This window comes from Ischnura elegans, chromosome 3 (assembly GCF_921293095.1).
Source record: "Ischnura elegans chromosome 3, ioIscEleg1.1, whole genome shotgun sequence".
In the NCBI taxonomy this organism is placed as follows: Eukaryota; Metazoa; Arthropoda; class Insecta; order Odonata; family Coenagrionidae; genus Ischnura; species Ischnura elegans.
The window spans coordinates 19,186,768-19,211,945 of NC_060248.1; the positions used below are offsets into that span (position 1 = coordinate 19,186,768).

Here is a 25,178-nt window from a genome sequence, read left to right on the forward strand (position 1 = left end):
TTAGGAGGTTGATGTATTATGAGCAAAATTCTGCATAATAAGAGCCAAAACTATGATTATAAGAACAGCATTTACGGGGTATCTAATTCTGAAATGGATTAAATGCCGGCCAAAAATAACTAATCCATTCATTATCAAGGTGGAAGAATGAAAATAGGTTTTCATAGCCGCTGAAAAGTTATACGATTGAGAATTTCCTAAGCTCCAAACTTTTCTTAAGCTCTGAATTTCTAAATTGTGAAAACGTTATCATTTATTATTTGTGCTTCCAAACGACTTTCCCTACATTATAAACAGAATTAGTCAGTGTAGAACAGAAATTGGAACTTTTAAAAAGATCAAGTAACTATTTTTAGCAGAGAAGTAAGGTGAAGTATAAAAAAATATTTCGCTCTTTATAAAATTATCCAAAAAATATATAATTATAGGATATATGATATAACTATATGCCGTAAATTAGTCAATTGCCACAATTTTTAAAGCCAAATAAATACTGACCAAAAACCGGTCTCGCCAATCAAGAAAAGTAAGTAATTTTTTAGACCTCGTTGCCAGAAATTAGATCATTTCTGTATTACTATACAAGTTAAAAGTTAGCAATTTGAAAGGTGGTACCAAGTAATTTAATTTTTCAACCATGTTAAAGTGTTATGACACTGAAAAAATGAAAATACATCCCCAAGCTAAAACTAGATGTGTTAAATAGAACACTTGAAATAAGGGATGAAATTAGTTTTTCAAGATTAATTTCTTCCGCCTATTTTTGAAAAGTTATATGTAAATCTTTATGCTTAGAATCAGGTTCTCCATAGTACGCGACTGGTACGCAGAGGGTGTTGTGGGTCCCTCACCTTGACCTTCCTGCCGTCGACAGTCTCCTCGTCGAACTCTTCGCCCAGCTTGAAGGAGATCTCGCTGTTCTTGAACGTGGACATGGTCTTGATGGTGAAGGTGCCGTCCTTCTCAGTCACCTCCACGGTGGGCGTCACGGCATTGCCCATCTTACGGGTCACCAGGCCAACTCCTGAAGGTGGACGAAAAGAAAGCAAGAAATTTAGAAAAAAATTATATTTGTGAAATACGAAGAATTAATGCATTGCCCACAGGGTATCTTTCACCGACATGAAAAAGTTGAATGAAAGTACGTGTTGGGAAAAATTAGTTTTCTTCGCGTAGGTACAATATACAAATGGAATCTTTTTATTTAATCTAAAAATACAATTTACAACGGGAAGTATGTCACCTTATAATTAGTATTTTGAAACTAAAGAATAGTGATGCTGGTTCAGCATGATAGCGATTCTGGGTTTCTGCAAAGGGTAATCTTTCAAATAACGCCGTCATATTGTAGGGTATTTATATTTTTTAATCTAAATTTCGGGAAGTTAGACTACCTCACACAAGTCAATGATAAATAAAACTAGTGTTTAAGAAATGACAACAGCGATGTAGTCCAGAAAGAACTTTCCATCAACACTCAACTGCCAATTTTTTCCAGTTCGTTAAATTTGCCAAGCACATTCCTTCGAAGTGACGTTTAACATTACAGGATGCACAAACTGCCCTACGAATGGATTACCTTACTACCGGGCACAAATGAAACCAAACGACTATGTGTTTGGTGAGGGCCCACCTTGACATTCAGCCTAGCCTCCCGGCATATCACCTCCGAGATGGCACATACAATTACCGATGACTCATGAGCAAAGAGGAGCGGGCGCCAACGCTCTAGAAGGTGAGCCAAGACGACCAGATTCATTCGCACGTCAGATAACCCAAAAAATCCTCTGCACTTGCCCTTTCTCGACGGCCGACTCCAATATAAACGACGGCGCACCGCAAACCCACTTCTCAGAAGCGTCGCTCAACGCGAAGGCGCGGTCTCCAATTGTGACATCTCGAACTTGGTTGCTACGCACCCATATTTCCCAGAGACCGGTGCATCAGTCCCACAAAAAACAACAAGAGTGACGAACGAAAGATAAGGGAGTGAATTGAACCCATAATAGTCTGTATCTATTCACATAGAAAAGTATTAGAGAATTGATAAACCTTAAGTAACCCAAAATTAACAAAACCGTAAACAAAAAAAAAACATCTGAGAATCGACGACTCGTATACACAGAGCTTTCAAGTAAATAGAAACCGTAAACAAAACATGCAGAAATTGATAAACCCTCACACAATGGTTCGACCCAGAGGTTGGTTTTTATAGGCGAGAGTAGAGGTCTTCCCATACCAGGCCACAGGTGTGTGAAATTTAAATAATTCCGGATAGGGGGATAGCAGCTCCATTCCCGAGGATAACACGACCTTCAATTTTATCTGAGATTGTTCAAATGTTTCTTTCGCCCAGAATTTTGAACCCGGGATACTCTGGATTCGTTCGCTTTCAATACATCGCCTTCTAGGAGTCTCCCTTAATTTTCGACGAATCATTATCTTCCGAAAATAAGTTTTAACACACTAAAATCTCTTGAAAATATGGAGCAAAAATCAACCACCCAAACCATTTTTATGACGACTACATGTAATGCCGACTTTACACAACGTTCGTCACTTCATCTTTCCATTAACTAGGTTTCACAATATCGCTGGAATAATTTCATTGTAAAACACCACATGTTCCAACGGTAAGGCGGAAAAGGAAAAAGGCAACTCGCACTGTTTCCACCATTGGGTGAATGAGGATAGGTTTTATCTCCGGAAACACCTGAATTTTTTTATCACCGATAAGCATTCACTTGTTTCTCCACAACGACGATATATTTTTTGTCCAGTTTTCCCGGTTTCCAAACTTATTATCTTACGACAGCTTCAAGCTATTATACCATGCATGTAACAGCTTTAGGCTGTAGAGCGAACCATGGTGTGATGCATCGACCACAACCGATGAATTCGACAAAGACTAACATGTTACAGGGTGTCTCGATGCGGCTGATATCGTCTTTCATTGGCATAAAACTACACACCCATGATACGAGCAGAGGAAATAGATTCAGATTGCTCCGACAAGCAACGGCAATGAGCCGAAAGTTCATGCGAAATTTAAAATTAAATCTGCAAGTTAAGGTAAAAGTGGCAAGATTGCACTAGTAAAAATAAAAGCGCCAATATTTAGACAAATATCAAAGAACAGGCTCAATATTTCGAGTTCCTTCCCTCAGAGAATAAGAAAATTCTCGCGGAACGCAAAGACGACTGTGGACAAACCTCAAGCCGTCCTACGCCGTCTCCAACAGCAAACATCATTCGGTCGTGAAGATGGAAGGCAAACATTAGAGAACTTTGGAGCGACCCCGCATAAATCATTCGTCGAGGAATCCTAAAAATGCTTCCGACGCGCAAGGAAAGCGTGGACATGAGACGACGTGGTACTCGGAGGCCTCTCTTTCCCGGAACTCAGAGAGGGAGGGGGAAAAAACAAAAGGTGGGCCCACACCGAGCAAGCAAACGCAAAGACAGTTAAAAGAGGGACACCGTGTGAGGGCAGTGTTCTAGGACATTCCGGCGTAACAGGGCTCCCGCACGCTCGCCATGCTGGTTGTTTGTTTCCCAACGCCCTCAAAGAGAATTACTGCGTTCCTCAAATGGGGCAGAGCCATTGTGGAGACATAACGAAGGACATTTGGAGACTAACACAAATGGGAATGCGAACAACCTTATATTTAGCCTCACGGGCTTCAGCATGAATGAACTCTTTACCACAATTAGCACTTTTATTTGCTAAAAATGATCATCTCGGTTCGAAACAATTTTTTTGTAAAATGAAACTATTTTTTTCCGTAGAGAACATCGAGTGTAGGTCATCAGTTTGGGTAGTCAAAAAATCATTCTTCGCCAACGTTTCACTTACGATAAGAGTGGGGAGTATTCATTCAAATATAAAAATGCAGTAACGATGTACTAATGTGACAAATTCTACTTTAATCGTCCCTCTAAAAATTGTATCCATATCCATATATTAAGCAACCTATGAGATGTAGATGTTTCACCCTCATGATTCTTTCAAAGCAGCCCTTAAGATGGATTTCATTTAATTTCTAAACGTTGGAAATGAATGAATTTATTAATTACCCAAACTAAAGACCTGCACTCGATAGTTTTAATGAATATATTAATCAGGAGGTCGAGAAGGAAGACACTTCTATTTAGTTTGCCTCAGATTTCAGATCACACTGAGGACTTAGAATGAAAATATCACGATCCAGAAATATAAATATCTTGGAGAATAAAGTTTTAATCTCTGAATATAATCCAATAAAATCACTACCTTCATCACAAGTAAAGCTATGCTTAATTTATAAGATACGAGAGTTGAAAAACATTTATCACATATGTTCATTCAGTTGAATCACATTTGCAGCCCTGGTGTATGATTAGCAGGTAAACTCTAGAGGGGCATCGAGTATATGACGATACCTATCATAGTGTACTTCATTGTAATTACGCATAGAAGAATCACTAGGCTCTTTTCCACTGCTTAATCATTCAAGGCCATTCAACAAGTATTTTTGCACCCTATTAAATAGTACCGGCCCCCAGCGAACAGCGCGCAATGTCAACATAAGATTTCAAGATCAGCAAATCCAAGGATCGGAAAAATTACCGTAACCGTATCATTTATCAATCATTCAATCTGGTCAGTAACACTAGCATTAAACACCATACACACAGGATCCAGTGAGGGTATAGCTGTGGCAGCGTGGGCGTTCGCAGCTCATTAGTTATTCATGAAAGGGAAAAGGTATAGAGGGAAGTGACAAGGGAAGATTTTTCGGAATTGAGTGGGGGGGATCGCAGAACCAGTATTTGAGTGCCGGTAGGAGCGCGGAGGGCAATGCCTGCGGTGTCGCAGAGGCAAGCGCCCAATTCGGGCTCTCAAGCCACGTGCTCACGAGATCGATGTGGCAACGTGGCAGAAGGTAAGAGCGGGCAGACCCGAGGGGAACATGCGATTGCTGCGAAACTGGCGTCATTCCTCCTGAACCGTGGACCAGAGTCCTCTCCCCTTTTCCATAATACACCCCTCCATCGCACTCGGACCATCTTTGACAAAGGATTGCGCGGGAAACTATCTGTAGAGGGCGGAATCCTGCGCGGAATTGTCTTCTTCGACTACAGGCAGGTGTGGTACTTTCAAAGAAAAAATTGTACGCATTAAAAAATCAATTTGTGCTCCTTCTGGAAATGGGATATGGGAAGTGAGAAAGGCCCGAATTATAGATAAATTAATCTATACAAACAAACTTTATAAACACGTGTATTGAGAAGATACAATTTACAAATTCAAACACAAACCTACCGCTTCTACAATGATCCGTTAAGCATACATTCACTCCGATAAGCAAAATATTCCCTCCTAATGAGAGTGGCAGAACGTCTGGCGTTAAATCTGGAAATCCGGGTTCGAATCTCGCAAAAGCAAATGATATTTCAGCTTAGAAATTTCCGCACTGGAACGCCGCTGGCTAGTTCAAGGTATTTTTCTCGAGTGAAGCGAGAAGCATTTTTCAAAGGGGGGAAAAGCTGCAATCGCGCACCGCTATGACCTTCCATTTATATTGTGACGCGATGCGACGCTACATATAGTCATCACGGCTTTTATGGATGCAGAGAAGAACGTATTTATTTCGAGCATTAAGAAAAACAAAAAAAACGTACGCAATACGCTTAATCTCAATGCCTATTTTACCATGACTTCGATTCTGAGCTCAACTTTTGGAGAACATTTTTTTTAATAAAATTACTTTCATACGTTCAGGAAACTAACATTGAGCTAGACACTGCCAGAGACAATATGCAGTAGCGCCCCAGCACTTTCCGGCACGGGCACAGAAGGGAAATCATTAAAAACTTTTATTTCAGGAAATTTAGGAAATAGATGTGACAAAATAAGGATAAACTGATCAGAGCATAATAATTCAGTGAAACTATGCATGCAAGCCTTCCCTTTGTATTATAATTTAAGTGTTCCATTCCATTGAGTACAAAAGAAGCATTCTGGCAATATCCTCCCCCTTTAGTGGCCATCCCTATTCAATTCAATATATGGTCTACTATCTTTCAATCTACCAAAAAATCTTATTCTTTCCCATTCTCTCCTTCGTTGACATTACATTCTGCCCTGATATTTTTTATATTTTCCTGATAATCTTAAGTGGTAATCTTAACCTTAAGTACGGCAATGCATTCAAGCGTGAAAATTTATATATATTAAATGCAGCTTCGTTGAATGGACACTAAAATATTGAAGAGCTTAAAGCAATCGACAAAATGAATTATGCGCTCCATGACCGATGTAATCATGATAGTCACCGCGAATGCATTTATGATGGTTCCCTCCTCAAGCGGGAGAGGAGATTATTATGGAATGCACTATGAGAGGGCGATACGCTGATGGTTCCTTCAATTTCCGCAGCAGTTATACCGGCGCATCGCTAATTAAGCCCTGCCGTCCCCCATGGGCGACTTCCGATGCGAGAACGATTCGCGATAAGTTCAGTGAACCTAACATTTTCGACAATGCGGCCGGAAGAATGAATTTGAATAATCAGGCACTGCGACACGACGTTGTTGCCAAAATCGTCATCGCGATAAAAGAAATGCTCGGACAGAATACCTTCACCGTCCGCCGGAACTGAAATCGGAAGAAGTTAATCATGCATTCAGTAACCTCCCAACCAGAGACTCACAATTTCACAGCCGCTATCACGGAAATGGGTGGCCGTAAGTGACCGCATTGGTCTTGAAACCAGTATTATTTAGTAAAATTAATAACTAAAAAAAGACGCTCCGTGAGCAAATGCAAAAAGACATGGAAAGTGATTTGATGCTTTCCCGGTGAATTATGTGGGTAAACTTCTCGGGATTCCCACCGGGTTAATTCATTCATAACGGGCAACGTTTCAAGCTCCGTATCGGCGCTCATAATCAGGGCTGAATTATATTTATTTAACAAAAAAATTAAAAAATAGACCAAAAATTAAATAAATCAACATTCAGCCCTGATGAAGAGCGTCGAGACGGAACTTAAAACGTTGGCCGTTATGAAAGAATTAACCCGATGGGAACCCCGAGAACAGTTTACCTACAAGACATGGATAGTACGAAAGACTCCTCGGCGATTAAAAAAAATGCCGTTGTAAAGCATTTCCCGTCTCAGAAAAACGACACAGCATAAATGGAGTAAAAAAACTTCTAAAAATATACGGAGCATGGAGAAATTACGTTCTCTTCAGAGATTTTGACAATAATATTGAAGTTACAAGAAGACATAACGTAATCAAACTCCAAAATCGTTAGATGAGATAATACAAGTCTATGGAGAAAAAAATGCTGAATGAATTCCAGATTGAAATATAATCGTAGACTAATCATCTCAAGATGCTGCTTTACACTGCTAATCCTCCGGGAAATTCGATTAACCTTGACAGGAACATAATGGTGCAAGTAACATGATATTTCACAGGGCCCAGTTGTTCAAATGGGAGAATAGCAAGATACTCCAAAAGAAAAAGGATGAATTGACGAGTGATGAGCGCTTTGTGATGGTATGAGGACGACGAAGGGGAAATTCAAGAAGAACATTCAACAAGCGGGAATGGAGAGAGATACACGCTTCCGCGTCGAAGTAATCGAGAAGAGGTCGTAACTAAGGCAGAGCTCGGGCTTAAGCCAACAAAATCTCTTTGTTCACGAGTCTTTAAAAACATTTTTTCCTCTACGTTTCTCCTGTAATGGAAAACCCGCAATATATCGTACGAGATTTATGGAAATAGTCCGTGGATAAACGAGAAAATATTGGGTACGCTCAACTTTAAAAGAGCCGAGTGAGTTACTCTTATTCAAGGCAAAAGGTAAAGCAGACTCATTTGTTTCGAAGAGTTAAAATTCCCGCAAGGATTATATATAAAATTAATATTTATGACACAGTGAATAGAGCCAAGCGATTTGAATGCGTATCGTGAACAACGAATTACAAACGGCTAATGGAAGGAGTTCATTACTCTCTGAAACCAAACGTCTCAATCAATGTGATATATTAAGCGATAGGATGAGCGATGGATAAATGCAAGAGAAATATTTATGCAATGACAATATACGGTAGACCTTAATGGCGCGAAGATTGTTACCTCATGTCACATACACGTGAACGGATGGCTGAATGCTAAGTGCGAGAGAACAATAGAGGGAAAATCGGAAATGGATACTATCAACCAAGTGAAGAGCTTACTACCTACGCTTACACCTGCGACATGATAATCGACAACAAGGTAATTCTCTACCGGATATACTGGAGGAAACAACGCCTTAATGCGCTCAAATTATACAATATGCAATTCTCTTGGGCTTTTTATCAGATCAGCCTACGGTCAATTGCCAAATTGAGAACTTCTAAACATTTTTAAAAGCACCAAAATATAATTTCACGAAATCGTAACAAATGTACCCTCTTGATTTTTTTTCCGAAAATTTACCTCAATGCGTTCGTAGTTTCGCCGAATTTGTTGGCTTACTCCAGGCTAATTGCTCGGGATCCAAATCAGCGCATCGATGTATATGAGGAATACAATAAAGCAAGGTTAAGAAAATTGAATACAGCAGATCCACGCCATATGATACAAATCCGTGGCCAGGCTCCGAATATACGGCAAAATAATCCATAAATTGAATAAGCAGTTACCAGACGAGGTACCAGTCTTTAATAGCAATACGACAGTAAATAAAGTCACATAGGAGTATATTTAAGCGTTCTATTCGATACCCAAATTGTTGAGAAAGCATTTTGACCGAATCGCGTGCAAACTATGGGGTAAAGTTAAAGGTAGCGTAGCCATCATAAGCCTCAGGTAGGCTAAAAATATACTTATGGGTGCACATCGTAAAAACCCTAGGTAACATCGCTTCCTGGCCCGGAGGTTCACATCCTCAGACATAACAGTGACTTAAAATAGTTATTACTACCCAACGAAGCTTAGGAGAAAGGACTACTACCAGATACTTCTTTCTCAGCAGTTATCCTCTTAATAGGTCGCTGTTCCTAACTAGTTGCCTAACAGTCACTCGATCCTGGGTATTTCTTTTAGACAAACTCGTCATTCACGTCACTTCCCATCTTCTCTTTTGTCTTCCCCTCGTTCTCTTCCATTCCACCTGAAAATTTCGAACCATGTTCACCACATACTCCCCTTCACTCCTTGAAACGTGACCAGCCAATTGCATCCTCCTCTCTTGCACCTCCCTTGAGATTTAATTGTCTTATCTTTTCTTGTTCTTCCCATCATTCATCTCAGCATTCTCATCTCCACCGCATCCATTTCCTTTTTTTCGTGAGCTCCCTTAACAGTCCTTGGTTTCACAGCCAAATGACAGTGGAGAAGGACCAGGGACGCCAAAAGTGGAAGTACCGAAATCGGCGCGCTCGTGAAAACGAACCCACTCTCCCCACGAGAGAACACACCATATTGATCCGCGGGCAAAGACCTCTCCCCTACCCCCTCCCTCACGCCCCCACCCCACCCTCCTGGTCACGCCACCTCTCTTCGATCAGACACCAGCGCGGTGGTTCCAGACGAGACTGGAGGGAGACGCCGCCCTCCCCCACACGGACGCTGCTGCTGGAGGGGTCCTGGAGAACTGGAGGGGAGTTGGCGCGGAAAGCGGTGGCGTGAGCCGGTTCGCGAGCTGCTATAGGGCCTCGGGGCCGTCACGCCACCCCGAGGCGAGAGGAAGGGGCGGGCCGCACTACTTAGATACTACTACTACAACCATCTCCACCACCACTGGACTGCGGTCTGGCGGCGGGCGTGGTCTTGGCCCCAATGTCAACCTTCGGCCAGGGTCGCCTCGTGGGAGATTCTTACGCGCGAAGAGTAGCCTCAAGAATAGATTCGAAAAGATCATCGTTTCTGCCCCCCCTTTCAGGGGTAGCTACCCCGATATGTTTATAGAGACCATGTAAAAAAATTCCTAGCATTCATTTCCTCAATCAAAATCAAAACTATTGCAGTGAATGATATAGTCGATGACAGCAACTGAAAAGTGAAGCTTAAGCCATTCAAATTGTTGTAATACCTACCTAAGAATGAAGACTGATGGTAATAGAGAAATTTTAGGAAGTGCAGGAGAAAGAGGAAGTCTTCAAACACAATCACTATGATAAGACATCTATAAAAAGAGATTGTGAGAAAGAATAGAAATACGAGAACCGATAAAGATTCGCTAATTTGAGGTCGCGTCAAAGCACCGCCAGGGTTGTTGACCATTAAGGGTCATCGCCGACAATTGACAATCATTTTTCTGGATGACATTGGCGCCGTGGAATTTTTCACCATTTCCACCGCCCCTTCAATGTTTACGTTATTTATTTCATGTAACGCCAAACGCGACATTATAACCGGTATCGATAGCTTTTGACACTGATTCGATCAATGAAGTTCTCAGGGTAAAAATGGAATTTCCCGAATGAAAAATAGCCAATACACAAGGATAGGAAATCAATTGGCAGCGACCCTTTATAAAGCTTTCCCTCGAAGGTTCATTATTACGATATTCATTTGCGCTTCGATAAGGATGGATAATTAATTGATCCTTTGAATCAGGCTTGAGACAAGGTGGCCCTTCCAAGGTTATTTCTTTGCTAAACGAGGGAAAAAAGATGGCTATATAGTGTGATATATATTGTCCCCCTTGAAAGAGTCGCTCCAAGTGGACAGCGTCTGAACACGCGACCTCGCGCCTAACTCGTCAAAACGAAAAGACTGCTATTTGACAGACCAGGTGGACTGCCCAACACGGCTACTTAATACCACCTGGAGTTCCGAAGAAGGGTAGGTATATTTCCTTGAAATTGAGCTTCGCACGGCAATGAAAAAAGTGCCTCTACCACACTAGCATAGCGGATAGTCCAACGGAACTCACGGGTTTATGGCAACTTTCTCATATTTGCGGGAGACCAATGGATTTCGTTGAATTCCTTTCGATTTAAAGCTATGCCGAAAATATCACGATTGGATTTGGAAAGTTATCCTGACATGATATTAATAAATATTAGGATCCATACTGCCATCTTCTCAATTGACTAGCTGGGGAAAAAAAACAACCACGAAGCAAATAACCACTAAGTATAGAACTTGTTAGCTAAATGAGAAATCTTGAGGGAGGAAAAAAGGGAAAAATGTTTACCGCAGAGGAATAAATCTGAATGACGCGATGATAGTGATTGGGGAGTTGACTGAACTGCTTGATAAGATAATGAGGAAAACGTAGGCTGCAGTAGAGAAGATTGGAATAAAGATGATTGTAGAGGAATGCTAGATAAACGTGGAAGGGAAAAAATTAAACGGGCTTTATTGTTTTTCTCAAACGAGATTGCTATTGACAGCGTGCTGACTGCGCGAGCAGTGGAGGCTGACATCGAGCTAGGGAGACAGACAAACGGGGAAGGAAAAGGAGATAACTGTGTTCGTGATAGCGCCCAACAGAGACTGCTAATTGCGGAACAGGGACGATGTAATCCGAGAATGGAAAATGACGCCTAAATAGCGTGGACCGTTCATTTAAAGCAACAAATTTATGAAATAATATGCAGAAATCTTACGTGCACACGGTGTATAACAGCCGAACGGACATCCTATAATTCATCTCATAAATTCTTCAAGAAAGAATTAAATCCTATACATCGCTTGAAGTACACAGTCTTCGTCCCATCTAAACATCATATTCCATCCCATTTTCAGTTCACCCAACATAGCCACCCCTTACAATTTTCAGTGCATGATTCACCCACATTTCCTGCCGTCATAATACTAACGGAATATATTGCATTCCCATAATTTCAAAGTTCGAACTTAGATCGCAATCACACACCTGGAGGGAATCTTTCGGAGAACAAGGAACAGGAAATAGCACAGGAAGGACCTAAAAAGGGGCGGGAGCGGCAGGTGACGACATCCATGGAGTTCAGGGACAAAAAAGGCTGCCCCTGCTTCAAACCTGCTTCCCACACTCCTCGGATTCAGTCAATGCGTGCTAACGGCAATGCACAAATGTGGACTAGCCACGTGCTGAGCCGGCTGCCGGCCCACAACGGGGGACCTCTGACAAAACCAACCGCCTCGCCAATTCCATAAGATTAGACGCTGATTTGGAACTACGGCATTAGGCATGCTAAAGGGGTTTCAGCGGTAATACAGATGATCAATAACATGTTTTTATCATGAAAATACATCCTACCCATGTGGAATTCTTCGAAAATGATAATCTGTCAAGAAATATTCCACCAGTTTGAGTCTAATAAGACTAATTGTCATTCAAGTGATGAATTTATAGTTTTTTATAGTGCTTACACTATATGAACTGTAAAAGCGTAATCAAATAGTGACTACGACTAAAGGAATTACTATGACCAGATTTTACTCTTACAACGATTTGCTATGCCAGAGAGGAGAATCCTCCTCGGCTATGCGTATCTTACCAGAATTTTTCGAAGGTGCTACTTTACTCTCATTTTTATCTTCAATTCTAATAAAAATCTGAATTAGAGATTCTATAAAAACTTGGGTTTAAGTGAGTGGTGCTCGAGCAGTACCTAAAGCATACGGCATGAAGGATTTAATTGTTCATGAACAGACGGTTACGTTAGAGTATAATGAAATTTTCACGAAAGCAAAAGCAACGTCTTTTGTAGGAGGAATTACACGAGAGTCGAGGAATTCTTTACTAACATTTACAGCCATTGAAAACGAGAAAGAAAAGCGACATCATTATCATAAGCGAAAAACTTAACAATGCAATTCGACAAAAGGGACACGACAGCGGAGGAACTTTCCACGACGTCAATTGAACAGTTCTCCGCACTAGTCATTCCCATTTCACTCACCGAAGAGCAATTTTCGTTCCCCACCCAGCTCTTCCACTCCCCACCCAGCGAACTGTTCTAATTGTGTAAATTAGCAAAAGGCCGAAGAAGAAACCTTCCACTCCCATGCCGGAAGCATGGCAGACGAGAAAATCTAACTCTTAAATTTTTTACGTCATCCTATCTGGCGCCGAGCAAGACGATCAAATGTCAAGAATATGACAGAAAAAGTGAATACTATTGAGGTTAGAGAACGATTTTTTCCGAGATAATCGAAATTTAGTAATGGAAAGCATTTGAGTCGTGCTATGAGCGACATGAATTGCGAAGAGAAGAGTGGAATCCTGAAACTATTTTGTTAAATCGACCGCGAAGTCAAGTCATTGAGGACGCCATTTATTAACATTTTTCGAAGAACTCGGAAAACTTAAGATTGGTGACAGACAAAATGAAAAATGTGCCTGCGGAGAAGGAATCCCAAGTTATTTACTTTTCTTAATCTACCCTTCACCTACTCATTTTCCATATTTACATGCCCAGCATGGTGAAACAAAGGAATCCATTCTCTGCAAATTGAAGAGGTAATGCAGTAAGTATATTATTTTTTAATTTTCATAAAAACGAGCATAACTCTGCTGCTTCAGCTGCTCTTATTTAAGTTATGTTTACATTAAGATAAGAAGAACCAGTGAAAGTGTTTTAGACACGAAAGAAATATCCATATCACTACATAAATCACTGGCGGTGTAATTTAATTTGCATATGCTCGTGCGACCCTGGAGGAATGTCTTTCACGAGAACCGCCAGACTTGGAAAGGGGTTTTCGAGTGAAGGTGAGGAGAGGGTAGATTTTTCATCCCCGCGGGGGATGTGGAGGGTGCAGAGGGGGTGCGGCACCTGTTGCAATCCCGAGGGGAGGAGAGTCTAAGAGAGGGCAATCACGCGAATTCACGAGCGGAGAGTAACGTCGGGCGTTCGTGAGAGGGCGGGGAAAGGAGGAGCAGCTGGGAACTCTCCACATAGAAGGGTAAAAAAAAACTGACGCGCAAAAACAGAATGCATCCAGAATGTCGCCAGGAAAGTAAACAAATACGTGAAGACCAGCAATACACATCCCACACTATCGGTGACTAATGAACGAAAAAATAATACGCCAACATGGTCAATAGCTTCTGCCCTTATCTTGACCCTTATTCGCTCGAGGAGCCAATCTAGGACCCTGTGTTCAATCCTGGACAAATTTTTATAATATAAGTTGAGTTAGATTCTCTCTTACACCTGAGATAATTTTTTATCAAATAAAATGTTTAAAGAAACTACTCCTCCAACATTAGTTAGTGTTCCATATGCACAAAAAATTTATCCCTCCCTCCAAATGACGCGTTCTTGAATCGGGCTGGAACATTGTGAGAGTAGAAACTTAAATTACCGTGAGAGGGTAATAATCAACAAGTCCTTTTCAGCTGAATCCATATATCCCTTTGTTTTGCCGGGCGAGGACTTTTCCCTACCGCCACCGAGTCCATCAATGACTTTTTCAGCGATAACAGCTTTTAGTAATTTTCATGCTAACCGCACAAATGTCACTCCAGTCATCATTTCAGTATACTGAACCACAGTGAATAAGTTTTGGATCAAATTCAACGGTAAATATCATGAACCTCGCTGTCAGTATCGGCACAAGAACTTCCCGCCGCGCCGGCATTGGCGCGCAAGGAGCACTCTTCTCTCTCTCAAACTCCGTATCTCCCAAGGCAGTCGCCACAATGGACCACTTCATCCTCCGCGTGGGCCCCTCCCTCCCCACAGCGCCCCCCCAAGGCGGGCGGCGCCTTTCCCACGGTCCTCTGAAGCTCCCCCCTCACTAACAGCGAGATTGAAGCGAAAGGGGTGACTCAGGGAGAGAGCACGCCGCGTGGGAAGGGACATTAATTCATGAACTCAAAAGAGCAGGGGAAAGAAAAGAGGCAAATGAGACGGAGAGAAAGAGAGACGAGTGACGGCGAAGAGACGCCGAGAGACGATTGTGTGAGAACGCAGACTCCGTCGTCTCCTCGCCACGAGATCGTGAGTCTTGAGCGCGCGCGCTATCGCGGGATCATTCCAAGAGCCAGAGAGGAAAACTTAGTCAGATTCGCACGAGAGAGGAAGCGCAAACACTTACCAAGAAAATGTTTAAGAGCGTGCAGGCTATTAAGCTACCTAAGAGCAGTTTCTCCTGGCTGTGGGATTTACTAGCTCGAATCCGATTCGGTACCTCAACTATCAAGAAGACACTGGCAGCGATATGAAATTTATTGGCCTAGAAGCGTATGGAGGAGAATGGAGAAGGTAAAGTGGACGGAGATGAGGAGGAAGGACTAAGTACTAGTGGGTGAAGAGAGGCAGCTTCTAGATGAGGTACGGAGGAGACAGAAGGTATAGATGGAGTATGAGTGGAGAGGGGATGTTGAAAACAGTGTTCGAGGGCAGAATAATTGGTAAACGAGGAAGAAAATATAATTTTTAGATAGAATTAAAGGGAGTAGGGCTTACAGTGAATTGAAGAGGAAAGTTCACTTAGGGAGTGCAGATTGCCGCCATAAATCATAAATACCCCATGAAAACCTACCATAATCAGTAGAATACTTCTATTATAGTAATGGGTGCGATTCATACATCAGATAGCCTTCGATAGCATTCGAATCAAAAGTTATTCGGTGATAATTTACGCTGAATGCGGTTCTTAATGACAGATTTGACTCGATATAATTAAATTAATTTTAAAGGCACAGTTTCAGAATTTACACTATTTAGCCAAAGACAATTTACTTTATATTTTAAAAAAGCAAATTTTTCGATTTCGGCGGAAAAACGGAGAAAGACACGCTTATCTGCGCACCCGGCTCACCGATCCGTTAGCTAACAAATTTGACTTTCACGCCGCTGATCTGAAGGGAATGTTAGTTTACCCGTTGATCACCACGCACTCAAAACCTAACAATATAAATTCAGTTTCCGCAAAACGTTCCTCCATTTCAAGGTTCTCACCCAGATATTCACGCTTCTTTGGGCTGCAGTATCATCGCCAAGAGCGGGCTTCAACGACATGGAACAGGGTACGAGCCGTCGCCCATAACAGTCTTCTACATAAAAGGCGGCTCAGAAATAGACTGCCGAGACGGGTTTTCGATCACGTACGCTTTGATCAATCACTGACCACCATTTATCATGCGTGATTGGAAAATCACTGCCGTGGAAGTGAATGGAGCCGGCTGGAAAGGACAACGAGGATGTCGGGACGTACAGAGAAGAACAAGAGGACAGGAATAGAACCGAATTGAACGCAAGGATAGGAGGAGAGGAGGGTATGCCCTTTGACCCAACATGCGCCCGACAAAAGGATCCTGCGGCTCACCGAGATTTTTTATGTTTTGTACAGTGACGAACAACAGCGCAGCAACGAGTAACACGGATCGTAATATATGAACTGATGCTGACTGAGTATCAAGAGAGTTGAATATCCTATATTAAGCCGCGAAGGTTGTAAACAAAGCTTTACTGTTTTTCCCATCAGCATCTCGGAACTCTGACAGTTATAAACTATAGCCCTAAACATCTGCCAGTGAATTTTGTAAAAGATATTTCAAATTAATAAGTAACCAATCCGCAAACCCCCAGAGCCAAATGCTAAGTCTCGGTGCGAAACTTCCCCATTCAGTACAGCAGGACATTAGATACACCAATGACTACATGTGTATGTAAGAAAACCACTTCCATACGCCGACTAAACTTATTCGATCGTCGAAATTTATAACTTCGAGGAATTGGGAAGAACAAATAGACTTAGACAAATCTTGGACTTTGAGCCGAAGATCAATTCAATAGATTTCCCCTATAGGCAAATTTTGCATTAGGTACGATGAGACTGTTTCCAAGGACTGTACCGTCCCACATTGAATTTCCATCTTCAGTCCGGAGATCAAGTGGAATGATCCTTGAAAGGAGTATACAAGGACAGGAAAGAAGAAATATCGAGCAACAAACTAAAGCCGCAGATGTGAAGGATATACACGTGGGCTCTCCGTATATGTTCGCATCATTAAAGAGCATCAAAAATTGCCATGTGATATGGAACAATGCTAGACGAAAAGGAAGTCTTGAGGGAATCAGGAGACAGGAGTATCCCCAATAACTTCGACAATCAGCCGATGCGAACTGATGCGTAAGAAATTCAACGCATAGAGCAACACGGGCACCGAATGAGATTAGCGGATATTAGCACAGCCTGCAACCGGGATAAAGCAAGAGCCGACACATGACAGATGTTTGGGGGTAATTGGAGATCGCGCGGCTAATCTGAGGCGGGAAAGGAGTGCGTAATGAGAGAGCTCTGCGAGGCGTGACTCGCGCGACACGGCCAACGGCGCGCAGCTGCCCAGCGGAGATATCGGGAGGGGGGGGGGGGGAGGAGGATCCGTGTGTTAGCAGAGTGGGCCGGCCAGATTGATGGACCCTGTGGGGTGGGAAGGAGAAAGTTGGAAAGGGAGTACCTTCAGACGACTGGAATGTCTAACTACCAGCAGAAACCCTCAATAGACCACCGCGTCTCACAGAGTAGATATTTAAAAATTATATAAAACCGAATATAATCCAAAATTTGGGTAACTCCGATTTCAACTTACTAACAAAACAAGCTATTTAAAGAAAGCAAAGGATTTTATTTTTGAATAATAAGTTAAGTCTCATCGCTCATGTCGCGCAATGCACCATTCACTTATTTTTACGATTTCCTTCTAATGTGGGACATTTTAAGATGAGTCGTAGAAGTCTAAAAAGGTCATAAATGGAACATTTTCCATTTCACCGTCGACTCATGACATTGCATTTCACTGATAAATTTTGAGTAAAACCCACCGCCCGTCGATTGACCACTAATGCTGTTCTCTCCGTTAAAAAACTCCCACTTAACAAAGATTCCCAAAATAAAAATATCACTAGAACTATACGATGTAAAAAGTGGAAAAAAGAATGCACACGCAAATAATATGTTGAGACGTACAAAAAATGTTCAATACAACACGTCGAGAACGAAAGGTAAGGTAAGGTTGATTTCACAGTATATTTCCGATTTCGAAATGTGTTCTAATTTACATGTAAGAGGAGAGGGATAGGAACATCAGCTTCGGCGGGTGGGGGAGGAGCAGGTGAGTCGCCTATCAGGCAGGTGGAGGGAAAATGTGATCAATCAGAAATCTACACACTAAACTCTAAGTTACACCGTATCGGGTTAGCTGCCAACTGCATGTGAGATCAAGGAACAGACGAAAGCATGGGTATCGGATACCGAGATATCAAATATGTTTTGCATCAAGACGAGAAAAGGGAGACATTGGCAAATCTGGGAGCTGGATAGGAGAACAAAAAATTGAATATTTGATGACTCACTAGCGCGTGCAGCGCCACGGGTGGAAAGAGACGCACTATTGACACTCGAGACGCGGAGCGCGAAACTAAAAAAGATGTTACGGGAATGAGGACACATCGGAAAAAATCAAGATTGGAGACTCAGAAATAGACTTATCTTCAGTAACAAGAGAAGCAGCATCTAACCTGTCAAATTCTGCCGACGACTGAAATAATATATCATTAGGAGAACCTCAACTCCTCCGTATTAGTTGCAATCTTTCCTGAGAATATATAATACAGAAAAAATCGATGGTGATATTATAAAAGTATTTCACACCCCTAAACATGCTGGAAGCCCTTACCAGCCCCTTGAAATACAATCCATATCGCTTTCAAAGAAATAGGCAATACAATTACCACTGATGGAAAGGAATTTGGCGAATTTTAATTGGAATTTTTTAGTACAATATTAACTGGGTTTAAAAGAAATTAGCGACCTGAAGAATTAAAAAATAAGTTATTTCTCCCATTCCGGCACTGTATATTTTCTGCATTGAACTGTACACTGTGTAAGCTCTGTATATGGCCAAGAAAGTATATACCCAGGACGAGACGGACTGAGTCAAAGCAAAAGGAATTTGACGTGGGAATGCCTTTGAGAGGAGACTCGCGAAACATGCGCGTCTATGACTTGCATCAAGCCGGCGAGGAGGGCGTCACCTTGCGGCCCCACGAGTGACGTCAATGAACGGCGTCGCACTAAAAGAGGAGAGCGCGGAGAACGACGCTCCCGCGCGCGCAGACCGCAACACACGACCCTCCTCCCCCTCTTTTTGAAAGGCGACGCCCCGCGCTCTGAAGAAACGCGAAGACAACGTCAAAGATCCATCAAGAGGAGATGCCCTCGTGTCATCGATCGGAGAAAGCATGACAATATCGTCATCCAACTCCCCCGTGAGACAATCGCAACTCCCGCCAACACTTGTGTCTCCTATCCATTCTATTTCCCTGCTTATAAAATACAGCACACACCGTAGGACTAATAATCTGAGAGCCCCCGGTTCGAATCCCAAAATGAAGCCTACGGACACAATCCTCTTAGTATGTGGTGGCTCATGGGTCGGAGTAGAGCGCCCCTGAACTGAATGTGCGAGTCACGCGCATGTGGCTTATTCTGGGTCGAGCTCTACCCCTAACCATACCAACCTCCGGGTTGAATCGCCGAGTGAGTGAAAGAATACACTTACAAAGGGGTAGCCCTCTAACGTCGACAAATATCTACAAAAACATTTTTCATTTCAATCAAAATCGCATTTCAAACAAAACAAAATTTGTTTTCCATCTGCATCCATAATTCATGTGCGTAGTGTAAACGGATCCTCCGCAGCTCAAGTACACAACAAATGTTAAGCCCAGAAGAAAACCGCTCTCAACCACTGTTTGGAGTAGCGTCCACAAACATTGGTGGAAGATGGGTGAGTAGCAACAAACAGAGGAATGGAATCTGAACCTCACGCTACGCTGTCTGGATGCAACGATAAAGGTGTTGTTGAGAACACAAACATCTTTCCGAATGCTTCCACGCAGGACACCCGGTTCGTAACCCGTAAATGTCATTCTGAGAGGATCGTAAATTGCAGTCTAGGGCCTTCACGCTTGAAAATAGAAAACCTATTTTACCACATTCCACCTTTAGTGAAAAATCAGTAGTATAGATTCTCTCGGCAAAAAGTTTCAAGCGACTAATTCCTGAGTAATGCTGTTGGGTACGGGGGTAAAAGAGTGGAGGGGAATAGGATTTATAGATAAATGAAATAGAGCAGGTCTTATTAAAGACTAAGGAGGTAAGTTAAATGAGGGAGGAGGGAGAAAATTGAGTTAACCGTAAAATGACAAATACAATCCAACCACACAAACTAAATATTCACATACAATTTCGTAGGAGTGCCGTATTGGAGAAAATAACCAACAAACTAAACTTCATTAGAGGTATCCCACATGAACTTTCTTAACTTCACTTCTAAATGTTAAATAGGTTAGTTAGAATTTTTAATTTGCTATTTTCTCCATTGTGAAATTAATATTGATTCTTTACCATTTTTGTATTTATTGTATCTATAATCTTTCGACAAAATTATCCTTGAAAATGGATAATAAATTGAATACACGTCGGCAAATTTGCGTCTACTGAATGACAAACGTCAACAATTCATATAAAAATTTAGACAATAATTCAACAACAAAAATATAAAAACCTACTTAAAGCGGCGTTCTGTTATATAAATAGGCATGAAAAGTTAAATAAGTTTCATTATTCAATACATGGTATAAAACGTATACAAAGTTCAAGAGCAGCTAATGATATTGGCACCCGAGTTTACTCGAGAAATGTTCTCCTAGCGCAGTGGCAAGGACGTGATCATAGCGTTGAATGGTCGACCGACCTGGAATTCCCATCAATCAACGGGAGTGGGTCGACTCACGTGGAATTCGCATCCGGCTACGATCCCAACTTGAATCCAAGCAGCTTTCGAGAGAGGGGTGTATATGAGTGTGCAATGTCGGGGTGTAAGGGGAAGAAGAGGAGGTGGGTGGGGGAGGGAGTCTTGCCAAATGGACGAAGCACGCCACTTGGCGAGGGGAGACATTTCGGAAAAGCAAAAGGAGGAGGGGGTGAAAGGGGAGAGGAGGAAAGGTAGGTAACGTCATACTCGCAGAGAAACCAATAACTGCATTTAATTTATGAAAACTTAAAATCGCGCTCCCCTAATTTCACTTCATTAGCTGTCACCAAAAGAAGTGGGCTTACCCAGTTATAGTTTGTGGACATTTTTTTTAATATTGGGAAAATGTGCACAAGAAAAATTTTCAATGAAAAGAATATGAAAATAAATTTACCACTAAAAAGTGCTGTACTAACGGCAACGATCATGATAAGAATATAATGCGCTACAAGTGAACATTTAGGTAATGAAAACTGAAGGTAAAACAAAGCTATATGACAATGGCGCAAGAACGGGCCCAGGGAGGTTTCGGGTAAAACTTGAAACAATCGCGTTACATTACCAGCATTATGCATGCATACCTCACCTATATTTTATGCATTGAAATATGTATCACATGAATGCTTTATTTTCTTTTAACGCAATATAGGAAACCAATTTGAACAGGTAGAAAGACAGCGGATGCCTGAAATTATTAGTGCTTATCCTTGAGGTAATCTATAGATTCTAAATAGCATTCACCCTTCCTGCATTTGTATTATGAAAAAAGCAGCAACTTAATTCTAATTTCTTAATTCTCTGATTATTTATTCCCCGAAAATCATAAATTTCTCCGATGATACAGAGATATTTTTCATTTTTGTTTTCGGATCCCAAGGAATGTTGACGCAGATGAAGGGGGGAGTTTTAGAACTGTTTAATCCCTCAAAATACTTCAGATTCAAGATAATTGTTGCCATCAAAAAAGCGATAGCACTCAGTAAAGCGTAGCAGAGGAGGAGGATGGGGAGGAGTGTTAGGTGATAGAGACGGGGCACGATACCCAGATGAGGGCGTCGACAGGTTGACGGTGACGTCACAAAGGTGATGTGTGAGGAGGGGGGTGTGGGCAAGGTAGTGAAGCCAGAGATGTGAGAGAGACCCCCGCATCCACCGCGCAGCGAACCAGCGGTACTTTACGATGAGTGGCCACAACAAGGAAGCAGGGAAGAGTCTTGAGAAGACCTCGGGAGTCATACGAGAGCATTGAGACACCGAACAACAACAGCTAACTGGGTGCAACAGTCAATCTTCTCAATCAGAAAACTGTTCCTCTGGAGGAACAGAAAATTAAGAGTAAGGCATTGATTGAAATTAACTGAAAAAAACCTCTTCCCAACACTCGTGATATACACCAAGCCTTTAAAACAAGGCGCAAAAAGCTCTTCGGAATCGCAACATAATAAAAAAATTTGAAAGAATTCAAAAACCGGTTTCTACTTTAAGGCCAATCAAGAGATTTTTCATTCATCCAACTCTTTACTGTGAATCCGACAAATTACGATCTTTAAACTGCCATCTACCTCGCAAGAACGTAATCTGATCAATCTCAATTACAACGGAACCTGTTACACGGTTGTCCGAGTGTGAAAGGGAATACGGAAAAAACATACGTAACTGCGTGAGGCGGCCAACCATGTGCTTAAGAGGCAAAAACACTAGCTACACAACGGGAAAATTTTCAAATTCAGGAACTGATCTGATTGACCTCGCTGATCAGGAAAATAATTAACATGATCCTCTAGCAAATCGGTTACTCAAACGTATAATCTAAAAATTCCATCAAACTCTTTCGACCGTTTTTGCTATGGTACGTATGGATTTATAATCCATCATGTTAGCTTGACACTGCCATAGCGCATTAAATTCCTAAGATCATCGTCTTCAAATACATTAATACCGTAAATTTCACATCTCATTAACATAACTATTGAATTCATTTAGGCACGAAATCTCGAAATATATATGCATTTACGGTCGACACGATGGGGTGCTAGTTGCCAAGGGCGACAGATAAGATGGGAGGAGACAGCAATCAGAGACTTTGGCGTAATTCAAACAGTTTTCCTCGCGATGATGGCCGGGTCACTCGAGATAACGTAGAGCCTCCCTGATCACATAATTACTTCAAATACACCACCGAGAAAAAAATTGACGCAGAGATTGATGATTTACAGATAAAAGAGTACTCTCAAGTGAACAAATAAAGATTGTGGAGGCGGATACACTCGGATAGACGCGAGGGGAAGGGGAGGCGCGACACATTTGTCTGGACGAGTGACGATAGAGTGCGAGGGAGGGAGTTCGGAGACACCAGAGATAAGAGGGGGGTGAAACGGGAGATGGGGTGCGGTCGGCTGCAGGGGGTGGCAGGACACAGTGAAGCAAGATACTGAGTGCCCAAAGGGAAACAACGACAGAGATGGTGTATCTGAAGATAGAAGTTTACCACACGCTGATGACCGCGTGCACGTTCACTTAAAAAAGTCTGTCAACATTCGATCTATAAAAATATAATAATCGATTTTTCAAAAAGAACTGAAAAAGGCTCTCCGAGGGATATTATATTTATATTTAACCTATACCTAAAGTAATATTAATCCAATTAAGTCAAATAGATTTAACTTAAAAATTTCTCTAAGCTCTGGGCGGGAGTTTTATCCCCCAAATCCCCCCCCCCCTCGCAGCGCCACTGAGGAGCCCTATGCCTGTTTATGTGGTACCAACAGGTTAACTACATGCAATGCTCAATTTATGTAAGGATATTCCATTATATATGAAAACATTATAACAAGAACTTAACACTATTTAACGCACAACTACTGTTAATAAAAGAAAAATATTAACGAAACATATTCTCAATGAAATGTTTAAAAAGATATTAACCATTTTATAGCTAAGTTGTACAAAATTTCGCCTCTAAATTGGTATAGTAGTTTATAATAATATACAGGTCCCACGAACAAAACTTTCAGCACGTTTTAAACTTTTATCCTTAAAAAAGAATCCAAGAAGAAGCAGAGGATGACATTAATCGGTCACAATTCGACTCATTGATTCAGTTGCCGATTACGTCCAGCACGTACTCAACATTGACCTCCAGTCAATAGGTCGAGCCACAGTCCAAATTAGCTGTAGGGAAAGGGTGAGTTGGAGAGAAGAGACGGACGCATCGGCTGAAGGGAAGACAGAGCTTGAGACAGGTGTGCAGAGCAGGGATTTACAGAACCATTCAAGTTGAACCGCCGAGGCCGAATGAACAATACGTCCACTCTACCCTCTGGGAAGATTTCAAAATGAACGGTAGGAGACAGGCATGCGGTGTCGTCAGAATGGTTTTTTTTGGCAGATCCCAGCGGTTGTTCAAGTCCTTTGTACGAATTTTCATGATGTGCGGAGAAAAAATAGTGGCGTAATCCCCTATTCCTAGTCACTCTTGTGGCGTAATCCCCTATTCCGCACATAAGAACAAAGTTATGTCACACAATCTACGCCTCTTTCACAACTTGCCAAAGAATTACAATGGGTCATTATTTCTTTAAATGTCAACTGCAATTAACAATAGAAAACTTCAACAAAATCATCATTCCCATCGAAGGCTGCTTAATGACTGCAGGAATGGAATTTCAACGCCCATGTCCAACTAGTATCTTTTTCTTTAGCGTCTGATAGAAAAAGTCAGTTCCTCATAGTACAACCGAGTTAAAAAAGCGTAAAACTGAAATCCAAGACTGGAACAAAAGAAAGATCACCCACCAGGAAGATTTTCCAGAAAACAAATGAATCACCAATAACGAATGGAATACATATGCTTCGACGGGTATTTGTAGTCGGATGTTACCGAAGCTAGATGGGAAGCCAGTTACAGGAATTACTACGGATGGGACACTTGGGAGCCGTCTAACACAAGAGGCCCACCCATCCCTTTCAATTCCAAATGCCGCCATGAATTATTACAATTAAATTCCAACACCCGGGAGAAGATTGCCCACCAAGGCCGACTTTCTCTCGTCACAGTGCGCTTCCAACGATTAAAGAGGAGACACGCTGCTTGTCTTCATTGGCGGCGATGCCAATGGTAGGAACACACGAATCTGCCCAATAGTAATTCAAGAGGCATGCTACTAAGATCACGACCTAGAACGGGTTAGGTGAGGCGAAGTACAAGTGAAAAGGATTGCTTCCATGGAATCGTGGATCTTTCGAGCAACCAGATCGTGCAACACATGGGCGTAACTACCAAATACAATGCTAACTATAAACGCTTAACAATGAATTCGAAAACTAGTTAAGATATTCGATCGCAAAGAACAAAATTCACTTATTTCAAGCATAAATGTAGGATTCATTCTAATTGATACCTAATATAATAAAGCAAATGTAGG

General features: G+C 41.8%; 1 protein-coding gene across 2 annotated transcripts in view; it reads right to left on the bottom strand.

Moving 5' to 3' along the window:
• LOC124155503 (fatty acid-binding protein, muscle) overlaps positions 1–25,178 on the bottom strand; it is a 123,958-nt gene that overhangs the window by 5,565 nt on the left and 93,215 nt on the right. For both annotated transcript variants that reach the window (XM_046529374.1, XM_046529375.1), the window contains exon 2: positions 852–1,024. In XM_046529374.1, the coding sequence (XP_046385330.1) occupies positions 852–1,024 (173 nt within the window). The remainder of the gene's footprint in view (positions 1–851; positions 1,025–25,178) is intronic.